The 14,234-nt window shown below is 44.2% G+C and overlaps 1 protein-coding gene across 2 annotated transcripts in view; it reads right to left on the bottom strand.

Annotated features, from left to right (window-relative positions):
- Positions 1–14,234, bottom strand: part of LOC311101865 (lissencephaly-1 homolog A-like) — a 52,606-nt gene that overhangs the window by 13,090 nt on the left and 25,282 nt on the right. For both annotated transcript variants that reach the window (XR_014609961.1, XM_084143090.1), the window contains exon 3: positions 2,584–2,668. Coding sequence is in view for 1 of the 2 variants with exons in the window: in XM_084143090.1 (XP_083999216.1) it covers positions 2,584–2,668 (85 nt within the window). In the remaining variant the exon portion in view is untranslated. The remainder of the gene's footprint in view (positions 1–2,583; positions 2,669–14,234) is intronic.

The following is a 14,234-nucleotide window of genomic DNA, read 5'->3' as shown; positions in this document are numbered from 1 at the left end:
GGTGTGTGTGTGTGTGTGTGTGTGTGTGTGTGTGTGTGTGTGTGTGTGTGTGTGTGTGTGTGTGTACACAGTAATAAGGAATGGGATTTACACCCCTACATCCAAATAGTGGTCGCACCACATAGGGTCAGCCTTGAGGCTAATTGTAAAAACACATACACACGGAAACATACTTACGGAGACACACACACACTTCTTAATCCCCCTCACACAGGCTAATCTCCTGCAGACAAGGGTTTACGCCCTCAAAGTCTGCTGGGGATGGACATTAACTTCAGGGAGCCTGGCAGAGAGTGGCTTCCACCTGGAGGAAAGGCTAGCAACAGGGGTATGGAGGCCATTTTACTAAAGGGCGAGGGAGGGACTTCTGGTACGTGTTCACAGGCTGGCTAGGGTAAGGAGTAAGGCGAACTTAGGTGAAACCCATTATGGGTACTAGCAAAGATCAAGACTTCGCCTAAAAACGAGCCTACATGTTTTATTAATGGAAGGCAGAAAAGGACAAAGAAAATAAGTGTTTGGTGTGTGTGTGTGTGTGTGTGTGTGTGTGTGTGTGTGTGACGTGAGGCATATGAAGCCCCCCCCAGCTCGATTGTGTTGGGGGTGCCAACGGGCCAGGGTGAGGTCGAGTTATCTGTCACCTGCAGCTCAGCCCCACACCTGCCTCTACAACATGCTAATCAGACCCAGTCACACTGAGCAGGGTCATACGCGTACACACACACACACACACACCAGGTGGGTTCTCCTCCATCCTCCCACACATGTTACAGTCTAGACAACAGCACTCCCCAACAGACACATGAAGGCGGACGCAGTCAAACAGTGTGGTAGACACACTCAACCACTACAGACACACAATTTCCGCGGTCTGAAATATGCATGGGGGCACAGATTGCCAAAGACTGGGCTAATTTCTATTTTTATTATATTTCTATTGTTTTACTTCACTTTGTCCTGCATTGTTGGAGCTAATAGCTATGTGGCTATTAAACTCTAAAACTAAAAAGGGAAAGGGATGGCGTGTTTGCTGAGAGGAGTTGCTACATATTTACATTGTCTCTTGATGTGGTGTTACTAATGGGAGAGGATGAAAGAGCCATGAGGGAGAGAGGTGTGTAGGGATGGGGGTAACAAAACACATATCTTCTCTGGTGATTCAGTACAGTACTATACCAGGTCACCGGCTTCAGCTCATCTATCAAACAAACCATCAACAATTCAGATTGACAGCCTAGCCACTGTTTCAGTGGGGGAGAAAATGTGCTTTGTGGTAGATTTCATAAATGTTTTCCCCTCTTAGGAGAAATAAAAGAGAAAATGTAGAAGTGTGGAGTAGTGCTATAGGCACAGAGGGGAGGTGTGTGTTCTGAAGCTAGGCTGCTGCTCCTTGGCAGAAATCGCTCTGTTGGAAAATCAGAGGTGTCCAAGAGAACAGTTGCTGCCTCTCTTAGCGCTTGGAGCGATAAGAAGAGGGGAGGAGGAGAGGTGACGGGGATGGAGGGATGAAAGGAGTTGTAGCACTGTGTCCGTGAAGAGAGAGGGAGAGAGGTAAAGAGGGACGAGAGAGAAATCTGATTTGCCATCTGCCCAGACCCTCTGCCGATGGCTTAACACACACTGTCAGTGATCCACACACCTTCTAATCACTGTGGTTTGCCAGTCTATCAGCAGGGTGTGTGTGTGTGCTTGCGTGCGGGCAGTGCCAGACGAGAGGTGTGGCATGCTGTTCAGTATGCTACCTTCAATGCCACTCTGCTCACCTACACAGCTACATACTGCATAACATTATTTTTGCAGGTCTTAAAAGAAACCCAAGACAAAGACTGTTGATGTAGCATTAGGGGAAATGCCTCCATTCTCCATTGGCATCACCTCCTCAGGTAATGAATTGACTAGATTAAGGCAATGGAAGGCTGGAATTGCCAACATCATTTGGGCAAGCTTTTAACACAATCCACAAGGTGTGCCTGTGTGTGTGTGGGTGGTGTCAGATGCGTCAGGGAGCTTCTCCATCCATAGCAATCTTCTATTATTCAGGCTGTTTCCACTAAGTAGGGAGGAGGAAGGACTGAACACCTCTCCTTCTGTGCTATACAAAGAGGGAGGTAATGACAAAGACGGGGAGAGAAAGAGAGGCAGCGGGAGAGAGAGCGCGAAGGGAGCATTGACATGTTAAAATTGCCACACGTTGTCTTTGCTCTTTGTTTTGTCTTGTTTGAGGAGAGATTGTACATTGAGTAAATTCAAAGGGCACTTTTGTTCGGGGCTTTAGCTGCTAGATACCTGCCGTTACATTAGCTATGGTAGAGCACAGCTAGGAAAACAGGGAGAGAGATTATCTTCATCTTCTGTTCCACTCCCTGACTGCAGCTTCTCCCTCGTGTGTGTGTGTGTGACAGACACCCTAATCATAGCTTCAGATCACCTTAATTGGGCTCATATGGTTTCAGTCACACTTGTCTGCGTCAATTAAAAGGGGGAATAAAGTGTAAATTAAAGCGGTATTGTTTGGGTAAATAGGCTTGATTGATAGTGTGTGTGTGTGTGTTACTGTGTGTGTAATGTTCCATCATTTCTCACCACGTCTAATTCTGCCTCCTTCTTGAAAGTTGAATATGCCTCTTCATATCCATTGGAACGAAGGTAATCAGCTATCGCTCGATTTCTGAAATGGAACAAAAGAAATACCAATTAGTTATCTTGTTAAAAGCAGTCGAGATTAGAGTTTCTCTTGTTTAGAAGATGAGACATCTCCTTAAAATGGAGAAAAGGCTTGAGTCAGGAATTTGACTACAGGTAAAACAAAGAAAGAAAATAAGCGTGTCTGAGTAACATGTAAATTGCATTGGTCTTTTGTTTGACGTGTTGAATAGAAAAATCACACACGCACACCCATGGCCACACGTGCACACAGACCAATTTGACACAGATAGATAGTGTCTGCTGTCGATAATGAGCTCTTGTTGCTCTGGGCAAATAATGGAGGAATCACTCCCCACAGAGTAGAGAGAAAATGAAAACCAGACTACTGTACACCGAAGAAACACCTGCAGACAGACACGCATACTCTCCTCACACACAGCTATCTACAAAATCCTTTACATGAATACGAGACATGAGCCAAGTGAAAGCTAGAGGTATGAGATGTGGAGACGTTGAGATAGACGTGACAATAGAGCAGACAGAAGCTACACAGTAAAATGACTGCTTGACGCTTCCTCTTTGTTCAGGGTTGGCCCAAAAGACACGCTCGGAGGGACACACACACACATACAATTAACTGACCTGCCAATGTTTGTCTATGGAGATTGCATGGCAGCAACGGGTGTGGCTGAAATAGCCGAATCGGCTAACCACAGCAGAGGCTAAATTTACCCACCCATGGCTAGGTTATTTCAGTGCCTGAAGTCATTCAGCTGAAACTGTTGATGTCTGAACCAGGGTTTCCGATAGGAAAATGTAGCGCAGGACATTTGACCAGTAACATTTTAATTTAACAGACATTTGAGAAATGTACCAGACCCATATCTATTGGGTGCAATGCGCACAAGGCAGTAGGCTACACGCGAATGTTCGTTCCATAATGCAATTAACTGGAAAACACCATTGTCAAAAGTGGACTGCACATGCAAGCGGTTTCATGTGACAGATAATCTGTTAGAAATGTAGAAAGAGGAGATCTAATAGGCTACTTTAAAGAAAGGTAAGACATGCCTCAATATGTATTAAAACGTTCAGGTTTCAAACAATTAAGTATACCACATGACCAAAAGTATGTGTACACCTGCTCGACGAACATATCATTCCAAAATCATGGGCATTAATATGGAGTTGGTCCCACCTTTGCTGCTATAACAGCCTCCACTCTTCTGGGAAGGCTTTCCACTAGATGTTGGAACATTGCAGCGGGGACTTGTTTCCATTCAGCCACAAGAGCATTAGTGAGGTCGGGCACCGATGTTGGCCAATTAGACCTGGCTCACAGTTGGCGTTCCAATTCATCCCAAAGGTGTTTGATGGGATTGAGGCTCTGTGCAGGCCAGTCAAGTACTTCCACACCGATCGACAAACCATTTCTGTATGGACCTCGCTTTGCGCACAGGAGCATTGTCATGCTGAAACAGGAAAGGGCCTTTCCCAAACTGTTGCCAAAAAGTTGGAAGCACAGAATCATCTAGAATGTCATTGTATGCTGTAGCGTTAAGATTGCCCTTCGCTGGAACTAAGGGGTCTAGCCCAAACCATGAAAAACAGCTCCAGACCATTATTCCTCCAAACTTTACAGTAGGCACTACGCAGTCGGGCAGGTAGCGTTCTCCTGGCATCCGCCAAACTCATTCATCCATTGGACTGCCAGATGGTGAAGCGTGATTCATCACTCCAGAGAATGAGTTTCCACAGCTCCATAGTCCTATGGCTGCGACCTTTACACCACTCCAGCCGAAGCTTGGCATTGAGCATAGTGCTCTTAGGCTTGTGTGCGGATGCTCGGCCACGGAAACCCATTTCATGAAGCTCCCGACGAACAGTTCTTGCGCCGACGTTGCTTCCAGTGGCAGTTTGGAGCTCTGTAGGGAGTGTTGCAACCGAGGACAGACAATTTATACGCGCTTCAGCACTCGGCGGTCCCGTTCTGTGAGCTTGTGTAGTCCACCACTTCGCGGCTGAGCCGTTGTTGCTCCTAGACGTTTCCACTTCACAATAACAGCACTTACAGTTGACAGGGGCAGCTCTAGCAGGGCAGAAATGTGACAAACTGACTTGTTGAAAAAGTGGCATCCTATGACGGTGCCACGTTGAGTCACTGAGCTCTTCAGTAAGGCCATTCTACTGACAATGTTTGTCTATGGAGATTGCATGGCAGCAACGGGTGTGGCTGAAAAAGTCAAATCGACTAATTTGAAGGTGTGTCCACATACAGTACATCATTTACATTACATTTTAGTCATTTAGCAGACGCTCTTATCCAGAGCGACTTACAGTTAGTACACCAGTCAAAAGTTTGGACACACCTACTCATTCCAGGGTTTTTATTTATTTTTACTATTTTCTACATTGTAGAATAATAGTTTAGACATCAAAACTATGAAATAACACATACAGAATCATGTAATAACCCAAAAAAAGTGTTAAACAAATCCAAATATATTTTATATTTGAGATTCTTCAAAGTAGCCACCCTTTGCCTTCATGACAGCTTTGCACACTCTTAGCATTCTCTCAACCAGCTTCATGAGGTAGTCACCTGGAATGCATTTCAATTAACAGGTGTGCCTTGTTAAGTTTAATTGTGGAATTTATTTCCTTCTTAATGCATTTGAGCCAATCAGTTGTGTTGTGACAAGGTAGGGGGGGTATACAGAAGATAGCCCTATTTGGTTAAAGACCAAGTCCATATTATGGCAAGAACAGCTCAAATAAGCAAAGAGAACTGACAGTCCAGCATTACTTAAAGACATGAAGGTCAGTCAATATGGAACATTTCAAGAACTTTGAAAGTTTCTTCAAGTGCAATCGCAAAAACCATCAAGCGCTATGATGAAACTGGCTCTCATGAGGACCGCCACAGGTAAGGAAGACCCAGAGTTACCTCTGCTGCAGAGGACAAGTTCATTAGTTACCAGCCTAAGATACAGCAGCCCAAATAAATGCTTCACATAGTTCAAGTAACAGACACATCTCAACATCAACTGTTCAGAGAAGACTGTGTGAATCAGGACTTCATGGTCGAATTGCTGCAAAGAAACCACTACTAAAGGACACCAATAAGAAGAAGAGACTTGCTTGGGCCAAGAAACACGAGCAATGGACATTAGACCGGTGGAAATGTGTCCTTTGGTCTGATAAGTGCAATTTTGATATTTTTGGTTCCAACCGCTGTGTCTTTGTGAGACGCAGAGTAGGTGAATGGATGAGCTCCACATGTGTGGTTCCCACCATGAAGCACGGAGGAGGTGGTGTGCTGGTGCTTTGCTGGTGACACTATCAGTGATTTATTTAGAATTCATGGCACACTTAACCAGCATGGCTACCACAGCATTCTGAAGCGATACGCCATCCCATCTGGTTTGGGCTTAGTGGGACTATCATTTGTTTTTAAACAGGACAATGACCCAACACACCTCCAGGCTATGTAAGGGCTATTTGACCAAGAAGGAGAGTGATGATGCTGCAGATGACCTGGCCTCCACAATCACCCGATCTCAACCCAATTGAGATGGTTTGGGATGAGTTGGACCGCAGAGTGAAGGAAAAGCAGCCAACAAGTGCTCAGCATGTGTGGGAACTCCTTCAAGACTGTTGGAAAAGCATTCCAGGTGAAGCTGGTTGAGAGAATGCCAAGAGTGTGCAAAGCTGTCATCAAGGCATAGGGTGGCTACTTTGAAGTATCTAAAATATATTTTGATTTGTTTAACACTTTTTTGGTAACTATATGATTCCATGTGTTATTTCATAGCTTTGATGTCTCCACTACTATTCTACAATGTAGAAAATAGTAAAAAGAAAAGAAAAGAAAAACCCTTGAATGAGTAAGTGTCCAAACTTTGTCTGGTACTGTACTTTTGTATATATATACACACACACCGCATGTTTTCAAAATGCTTACTGCCTCCAGCTCATTGCAAAGTGGTGTGACGCGCTGATGAAGCCTGCCTTCCGTTGCAGTTTCATGCCGCATTCAAAACAACTGGGAACTCGGAAATCTCAGACCTCCGACTTCAGTGCATTCAAGACAACTGGTGAAAAAACGTGCTCCGACTCGGAAAAATAGTTTCGAAAGGTCATCCAACTCGGAAACTCGGGCCTCTTTCCAACCTTTAGATCTCTGACGTCATGATTTGACCTTGTATTTTTCAGAGTTCCCAGTTGCAGCTTTTGTGCTGTCTGACAGATGTTCCATTCAAGGGCTCTGTATCTGTACGCGTGTGATAAATAAGATAGCCCACATAACGAATATACTGTACACACACGGCAATTTAATTGCACTAAATTATGCAAAGTAACCTATAGACTAATAAGCATGGAAAGTCAAATGTACAGTGCATTCGGAAAGTATTCAGACCCCTTGACTTTTTCCACAGTGTCGTTACAGCCTTTTTCTAAATTTGATTAAATATATATTTTCCCCCTCAATCTACACACAATACCCCATAATGACAAAGCAAAAGAGGTTCAGATTTTTTTTGCACATTAAAAAACGGAAATATCACATTTACATAAGTATTCAGACCCTTTACTCAGTACTTTGTTGAAGCACCTTTGGCAGCAATTACAGCCTCGAGTCTTCTTGGGTATGATGCTACAAGCTTGGCACACCTGTATTTGGGGAGTTTCTCCCATTCTTCCCTGTGGATTGTCTCAGGATCTATCAGGTTGGATGGGGGGCGTCGCTGCACAGCTTTTTTAAGGTCACTCCAGAGATGTTAGATTGGGTTCAAGTCTGGGCTCTGGCTGGGCCACTCAAGGACATTGAGACTTGTCCCGAAGCCACTCCTGCGTTGCCTTGGCTGTGTGCTTAGGGTCGCTGTCCTGGTGGAAGGTGAACCTGTCATGTGCCTTTTACTGAGGAGTGGCTTCCGTCTGGCCACTCTCCCATAAAGGCCTGATTGGCGGAGTGCTGCATAGATGGTTGCCCTTCTGGAATGTTCTCCCATCTCCACAAAGGAACTCGAACTCATTCAGAGTGACCATCAGGTTCTTGGTCACCTCCCTGACCAAGGCCCTTCTCCCCCGATTGCCCAATTTGGCCAGGCGGACAGCTCTAGGAAGAGTCTTGGTGGTTCCAAACTTCTTCCATTTAAGAATGATGGAGGCCACTGTGTTCTTGGGGACCTTCAATGCTGCAGAAATGTGTTGGTACCCTTCCCCAGACCTGTGCCTCAACACAGTCCTGTCTCTGAGCTCTACGGACAATTCCTTCAACCTCATGGCTTGGTTTTTGCTCTGACATGCACTGTCAACTGTGGGACCTTATATAGACAGATGTGTTCCTTTTCAAATCATGTCCAATCAATTGAATTTACCACAGGTGGACTCCAATCCAGTTGTAGAAACATCAAGGATGATCAATGGATGCACCTGAGCTCAATTTCAAGTCTCATAGCGAAGGGTCTGAATTAGGGATGACCATATATCGGTATTGGACGATAATAGCTAAAAATGCCGGCATCGGCTCTATGTATAGTTTAATGCCGATGTGCAAAACCGATGTCAAAGCTGACGTGCCTGCCTGTATAACGTAGGTAGATTACGTAATGATGTCACGAAAAATACAGCGCTACACGTGCAACACAGCATTCCTAACCTAGCCCACAATGTGGTCCTCTGTAGCTCAATTGGTAGAGCATGGCGCTTGTAACGCCAGGGTAGTGGGTTCGATCCCCGGGACCACCCATACGTAAAAATGTATGCACACATGACTAAGTCGCTTTGGATAAAAGCATCTGCTAAATGGCATACAATTTTTTTATTATAATGTCAGCTGTGTGGATTTATTTTGAAGTTTCAAAGGAAGATAACAGAAAGGCCATATGCAACGTTGTTGCTGTTATTATTTCCCGAGGGGAGAAAGTGAAATCTTACAATACCACAAACCTACTTACTCATTTTAAAGTGCATCACCCCAGACGTTCAGAGATTACATAGAACAAAAGCAGAAAAAGACTAAGCGCATACTTCCAACAACTAAAAAAGGTCAAGTCGAGCAGTCATTTGAAAGAGTAAGAACATTTCAGCGAGACAACTCAAAGGCGAAATCCATTAACGCCAAGATAATGGAATTCATTGCCCTTGACAATCAACCGTTCTCTGTCATGCATGATGTTGGCTTTGGCCGACTGGTCGAGCACTTCAAGCCCCGGTACACACTACCAAGTAGGCGCTATTTTTCGGATGTTGCCCTACCGGAGTGACACAGTATTGTTGAAACGCACATCCATGAGCTACTTGCTATGGCCGTCATTGCTATTAGCGTCACAACTGACATTTGGACCAGCGATGTCAGTCCCATGAGCATGCTGAGTCTGACAACACAGTGGGTCGACAAGGATTTCGTACTGAGGAACGCCGTATTGCATGTTCAAGAATGTGCTGGTTCTCATACCGCTGCTGCCATTTCAATGGCATTTGAGAACATGTTTGAAACTTGGAAAATCCCCAAGAACAAAGTACACACTGTGCTACGTGATAATGCACGTAACATGACAAAGGCTTTGGAAGAATGCGGAGATGTCAGTTTTCCATGCATGGCACACACGCTGCAACTGGATGTGAACAAAGGTGTTTTGGCCCAACGCAGCATATCTGACACAGTGGCAACAGGTAGGAAGATAGTGGGTCATTTTAAACACTCACAGCTAGCATACAGCCGCCTGCAAGCAATACAGGAGCAGCTTGGAGTGAAAAAACAAAAAAGGCTTAAGCAAGACATTTCCACCAGATGGAACAGTACTTTTTACATGGAGAGGCTGCTGGAACAAAAAGGAGTGTTTGGCGTGTACGTAGCAGACTATGAGTTACCTGCAACAATCAGTACAAACCAGTGGACTCTCACTGAAAAAGTGAACACTCCTAGCTCCATTCGAACAACTGACTCGAGAAATAAGCTCATCAACTGTGTCTGCAGCAGACGTGATACCCTCTGTCATGGCATCGAAACGCCTGCTCAACAAAACTGCCAACACAGACCGTGGGGTTAAAACTTGCAAAAGCCTCTACTAGAAGCTGTGAACATGCCATTCGGTGGCATTCTCTGAGCCTCTTTACTGTGTCGACACCATGCTCGATGCTAGGTACAAGGACCGCTACTTCGATGCAGACAAGAAACAGGGTTTACGTGAAATGTTATAGACACAGCTGGACAAGATGGAAACGGACACGGTGACAGTGCGCACGAAGGAAGAGGACCCACGACAGAAGGGGCCACGGACAGACAGAGCTGAAACTTCACTGCTTGACATGTATGATGAAATCCTGGTTGAGAATGGAACTGAACAAATGAACAACGAAACAGCACAGCAAATAAGTGAAAGAAATAGGTTTTGATTATGTTTTACTGGTAATGGGGACATATGTAAATGCCAACGAATAACCTTTTGGTCAGTGTGTGTGTGTGTGTGTGTGTGTGTGTGTGTGTGTGTGTGTGTGTGAGAGAGAGCGACGAGTTGTATTTTCATTTTCTGTTACTACATCAGCCAACATTTGCCAATGTTGATCTATGCCAAATGATCCTTTGGAATGCAACAATAATGCAATATGTTGTATTAAATGTACTAACCCCCCCACCCTTTTCCATTATTTGCCGATACTAGCATACCTGACAGAACCTACTATTCCCAGGAATGAAGATGCACTTGGATACTGGAGAAGTAACAAGCACCGTTTCCCCATCCTAGCTAAAGTTGCGCTTGGTGCTCCCTGTACTAGTGTAGAAAGTGAGCGCCTTTTCAGTGCAGCTTCACACATTGTAGACAAAAACAGAAACCGACTCTCTTGTGACAAAGCGAGCACATCCTCTTTGTGAAGAAAAACCTCCCCCAAATGTTAAAACTGTAAATGGGCAGTCATATCGTAACCCAGCCATCTAGAGTCACTGTAAAAAAATTGACTAAGCCCAATGCTTTTCTGTTGTTTATTAATGGCTGGTATAGATCAAGATTTTCATTTTATTTAAAACAAAGCAGTTTTGTTTATTTTTTTAATTTCCTAAATGAAAGATATGTGTTATAAATTTGCTTGCATTTTATTAGTCAAGGCAGTTGAGCACATTTGAAAAGTTTAAGTTGTGCCATTTATAGCAGTTTATGACAGCCTAGAGACAGTAATTTTTTCAAGCAGTTAAAGATAAAAGATGAACTGCATTTTAGTTTAAACCAATATTTATTTCAAAGCATTTAAGTTTCTCCTACAGTCAAGATTGGATAGTAAGAAGAGCCACCAACAACTGAACCATCTTTGTAATGCAGGGCAGCTAAAATATTAGTGTCATGAATATCTGTTGTGCAATAAAATACATTCATGGATGTCATTTTTCTCATTTACAAGTTATTAAACAATCTGTTCCTAACTGAACAAATTACACTTTGTTTCAACTATTTAACTGTACTAGAATGCTTAAAAGGAAGCTAAAATTTTAAATATCGTTTATCGGTATCAGGTTTTTTGGCAAGGAAAATATTGGATATCGGTATCGGCCAAAAATGTCATATCGGTGCATCCTTGGTCTGAATACTTTTGTAAATAAGGTATTTCAGTTTTTTCATTTTAATACATTTGCAAGAACGTCTAAAAACCTATTTTCGCTTTGTCATAATGGGGTATTGTGTGTAGATTGATTAGGGAAAAAATGTATTTTAATCAATTTTAGAATAAGGCTGTAAGGTAACAAAATGTGGAAAAAGTCAAGGGGTCTGAATACCTTACGAATGTACTACATTTCCATCGACTGGTATTTCCATCAATGAATAGGCAAAAAAGCGGGATGGGATTTTTTTCTTCTTCTCTCTGACAATTAACGGACAAAAGCTGGCTATTACCGGCAAACAGAAACCCTGGTCTGAACATAATTAATTTATAGTGAGAACGGAAATGTGAGTTTAAGTAGTAAAGATCGATAATAGCTGTCAAAGTTCAAGGAGGGCTTACTCTCACAGCATTGTATGGGTCTGGGTGTGTGTGGGCATTGGGTAAGGCTATTCACCTGATAGAAAAATGACCAGAAATAATAAAAAGGTGTTGGGCTTGGCACAGAGACTCGGAGGCTGGCTGGCTTTAAAGTGGTGTGTGTGTTTGACAGTGTCAGGACAGCATGTAGCTGGCCTGGCAGCCTAACTGCACCCTGTACCACCCTGCCCCCCCCCCCCCCCATCCTCCTTCCACCCCTCCTGTATCCCACTCTCCTCCTGTATCCCCATCTACTCCCAGATGACAGAAGCAGTGTGTTTACAGCTGAAGGTCAGCAGGAGGTTATCGCTCATGTGACAGCCTTCTGCAGGTCTGGGGAGGAGGTTGGTGTGTTGTGCAGAAGAGTAGCAAGCGAGTGTGTGTGCGCGCGACTGTGTGCGCGTGTGTCTGGCTTGTACCGTGTTTCCCTAGCGTCACCCAGGCCCAGCAGACAGAGACAGAAACCCCTAAAGCATATTGGTCGTGCGAATGTACTAGTGTTATCCTGGGCTGCAACAGAATAGTCAGTCTGACTCTGGGGCTTCTTGCTGCAGCAGACAATGGTTTTCTGTGGGCCTCTCAGTTGAGACGGGCCAAACAAAAGATCCTCTGTGTCATCTACACAGAGATATTAAAGAACCCAAAACAGCCACAGCCTTTTCTGTCCTTTCCTCCAGATAAGCACAAGACCCTGCACAAGGGCTAGCAGAGCCTATAGAGAGATACACATCACCCCATCTCATTTCAGATTCATTAAACCCTTACAGTCCCACACCACTTACTTTCCTACTAGCACAGATCTAACTTGATGGGGAATGAGCATATAACGGAGTCTGATCCCTGACCAGTAACAACTTTTATAGCTAACTCCATACAAGGGAAGAAGGGGGGAAATGAGAAGCCAATTCATTATTCTACCTCAGATAGGAACAGGAAGTAACAATAAGAGCAACAAACAGATGGGGAAGGACAATAAAAGCACTCTAGTGTCGACAACAGTCAAGATGCTGCAGTACTGCAGAGTCAGACTGACTACAGAGAGATCCCAGCTTTTCCCTCCTCACCCTGGCTCGACCACCGGGGGGAAAATATATAAATAAAACACATACCAAATTCACTACGCGGCAAGAACAGATGAGGGAGAAAGGGGGAGAGAGAAAAAAGGAGGAAGAGAAAACAGAGGGAAAGAGAAAAGGGAGAGACATTTAAAAAGGGGGGGAGAAAGAGGGTGGGAGATAGAGAAAGGAGATAGAGAAAGGGGAAGATAGGACTAACAGAGAGCGCAAGCAGGCTAGCAGCCCACTGTGAGACAAAGTGAGAGGAAGCAGTGTGTGGTTGGTTGGTATCAGTGTGGGCCGCCATGGCCAGAGGCAACAAAAGACATCCTCGCTCAGAGTACATGCTCTATCTACCGACTATTGTTTACAAATTCAACAGACACCGATATCACACATATCAACTCTCCATCTAAACAACTATCCATCTTAACAGTGACTGGCAAATGGACTGTCATGCTGCTTACCAGAAGACAGCCAATCCCCAACCCTACCCTTTCTATAAAAAAACTCCATGATCACGAAAAACTTCTCATCTAATGAGGATTTCACCAGCTATTGCACCCATAGGAGAGTAGACAAGTTCTACACAAAACGTATAAAAACAACCCTAAACATAGGCTGAATGCAGCAGAGGGGTAAATGCTGGTATTCAAATGGCACAGATATGAGACAGTACAGTGAGAGCTGTTCCATGAAGAATAAACCAAACAGGGCGGTAGCTCAGTATGACAGAGAGAGACAGAAATCACAGCGGATGAGAGAGGGGAAGAGAATGAGACCGACAGAGAGAGAGAGACCAGCTGCATTACCTCATCCCTCTGAGACAGTGCTAGCCTGCTGCCAGCCAGCCTGCCTGTCTGTTGATGACATCACTTCCTGTTGAGCTAGATCCGCACCACGTACATCTGCTTCAAGATCACAACCACTGAGCAGCCATTCTGCTGCTGCACAGCTTTCACACTGCACCATCACTAATTCACTATGCAATTCATTTAGAAGCAAAGCTCTACTGAGACCTGGTGCTACATGTATCAAGCATCTCAGAGTAGGTTTGCTGATCTAGAATCAGTTTTGCCTTTTCGATCATAATGAATAATATTACATGGACAGGGGGGACCTGATCCTAGATCAGCACTCCAACTCTGAGACACTTGATACATACTGCCCAGTCTTATACCTTACAACAGCCCATAGAGTAAAAGACATTCACACATTTCAGAAATAGTCTATACTCGCTCAGTCTGGACTGTACCAAACATTACCAAGCCATGGGCTACTTATCTTTCTTATTACTGGTCAATCAATCTAGGCTATAAAACCAGCTTTTCTGCTCGCCAGCAAAGACACCATCTAGCCTACGGCGCTGCATCTGTCTGTAACAAGGTTTCTAAGGTACACTTTACATCACAGCAGTCGACAAGAAGACGTATAGACCTGCTGAATATTTAAACACTAGCCTATATATCATTGAATGTTTTATAAGCAATGTCTGAACTCTGAGGAACCTTGTCA

The sequence above is a fragment of the Coregonus lavaretus genome (genome assembly GCF_964263955.1).
Source record: "Coregonus lavaretus genome assembly, chromosome: 26".
Lineage (NCBI taxonomy): Eukaryota > Metazoa > Chordata > Actinopteri > Salmoniformes > Salmonidae > Coregonus > Coregonus lavaretus.
This window is presented reverse-complemented; position numbering and strand designations above follow the sequence as displayed.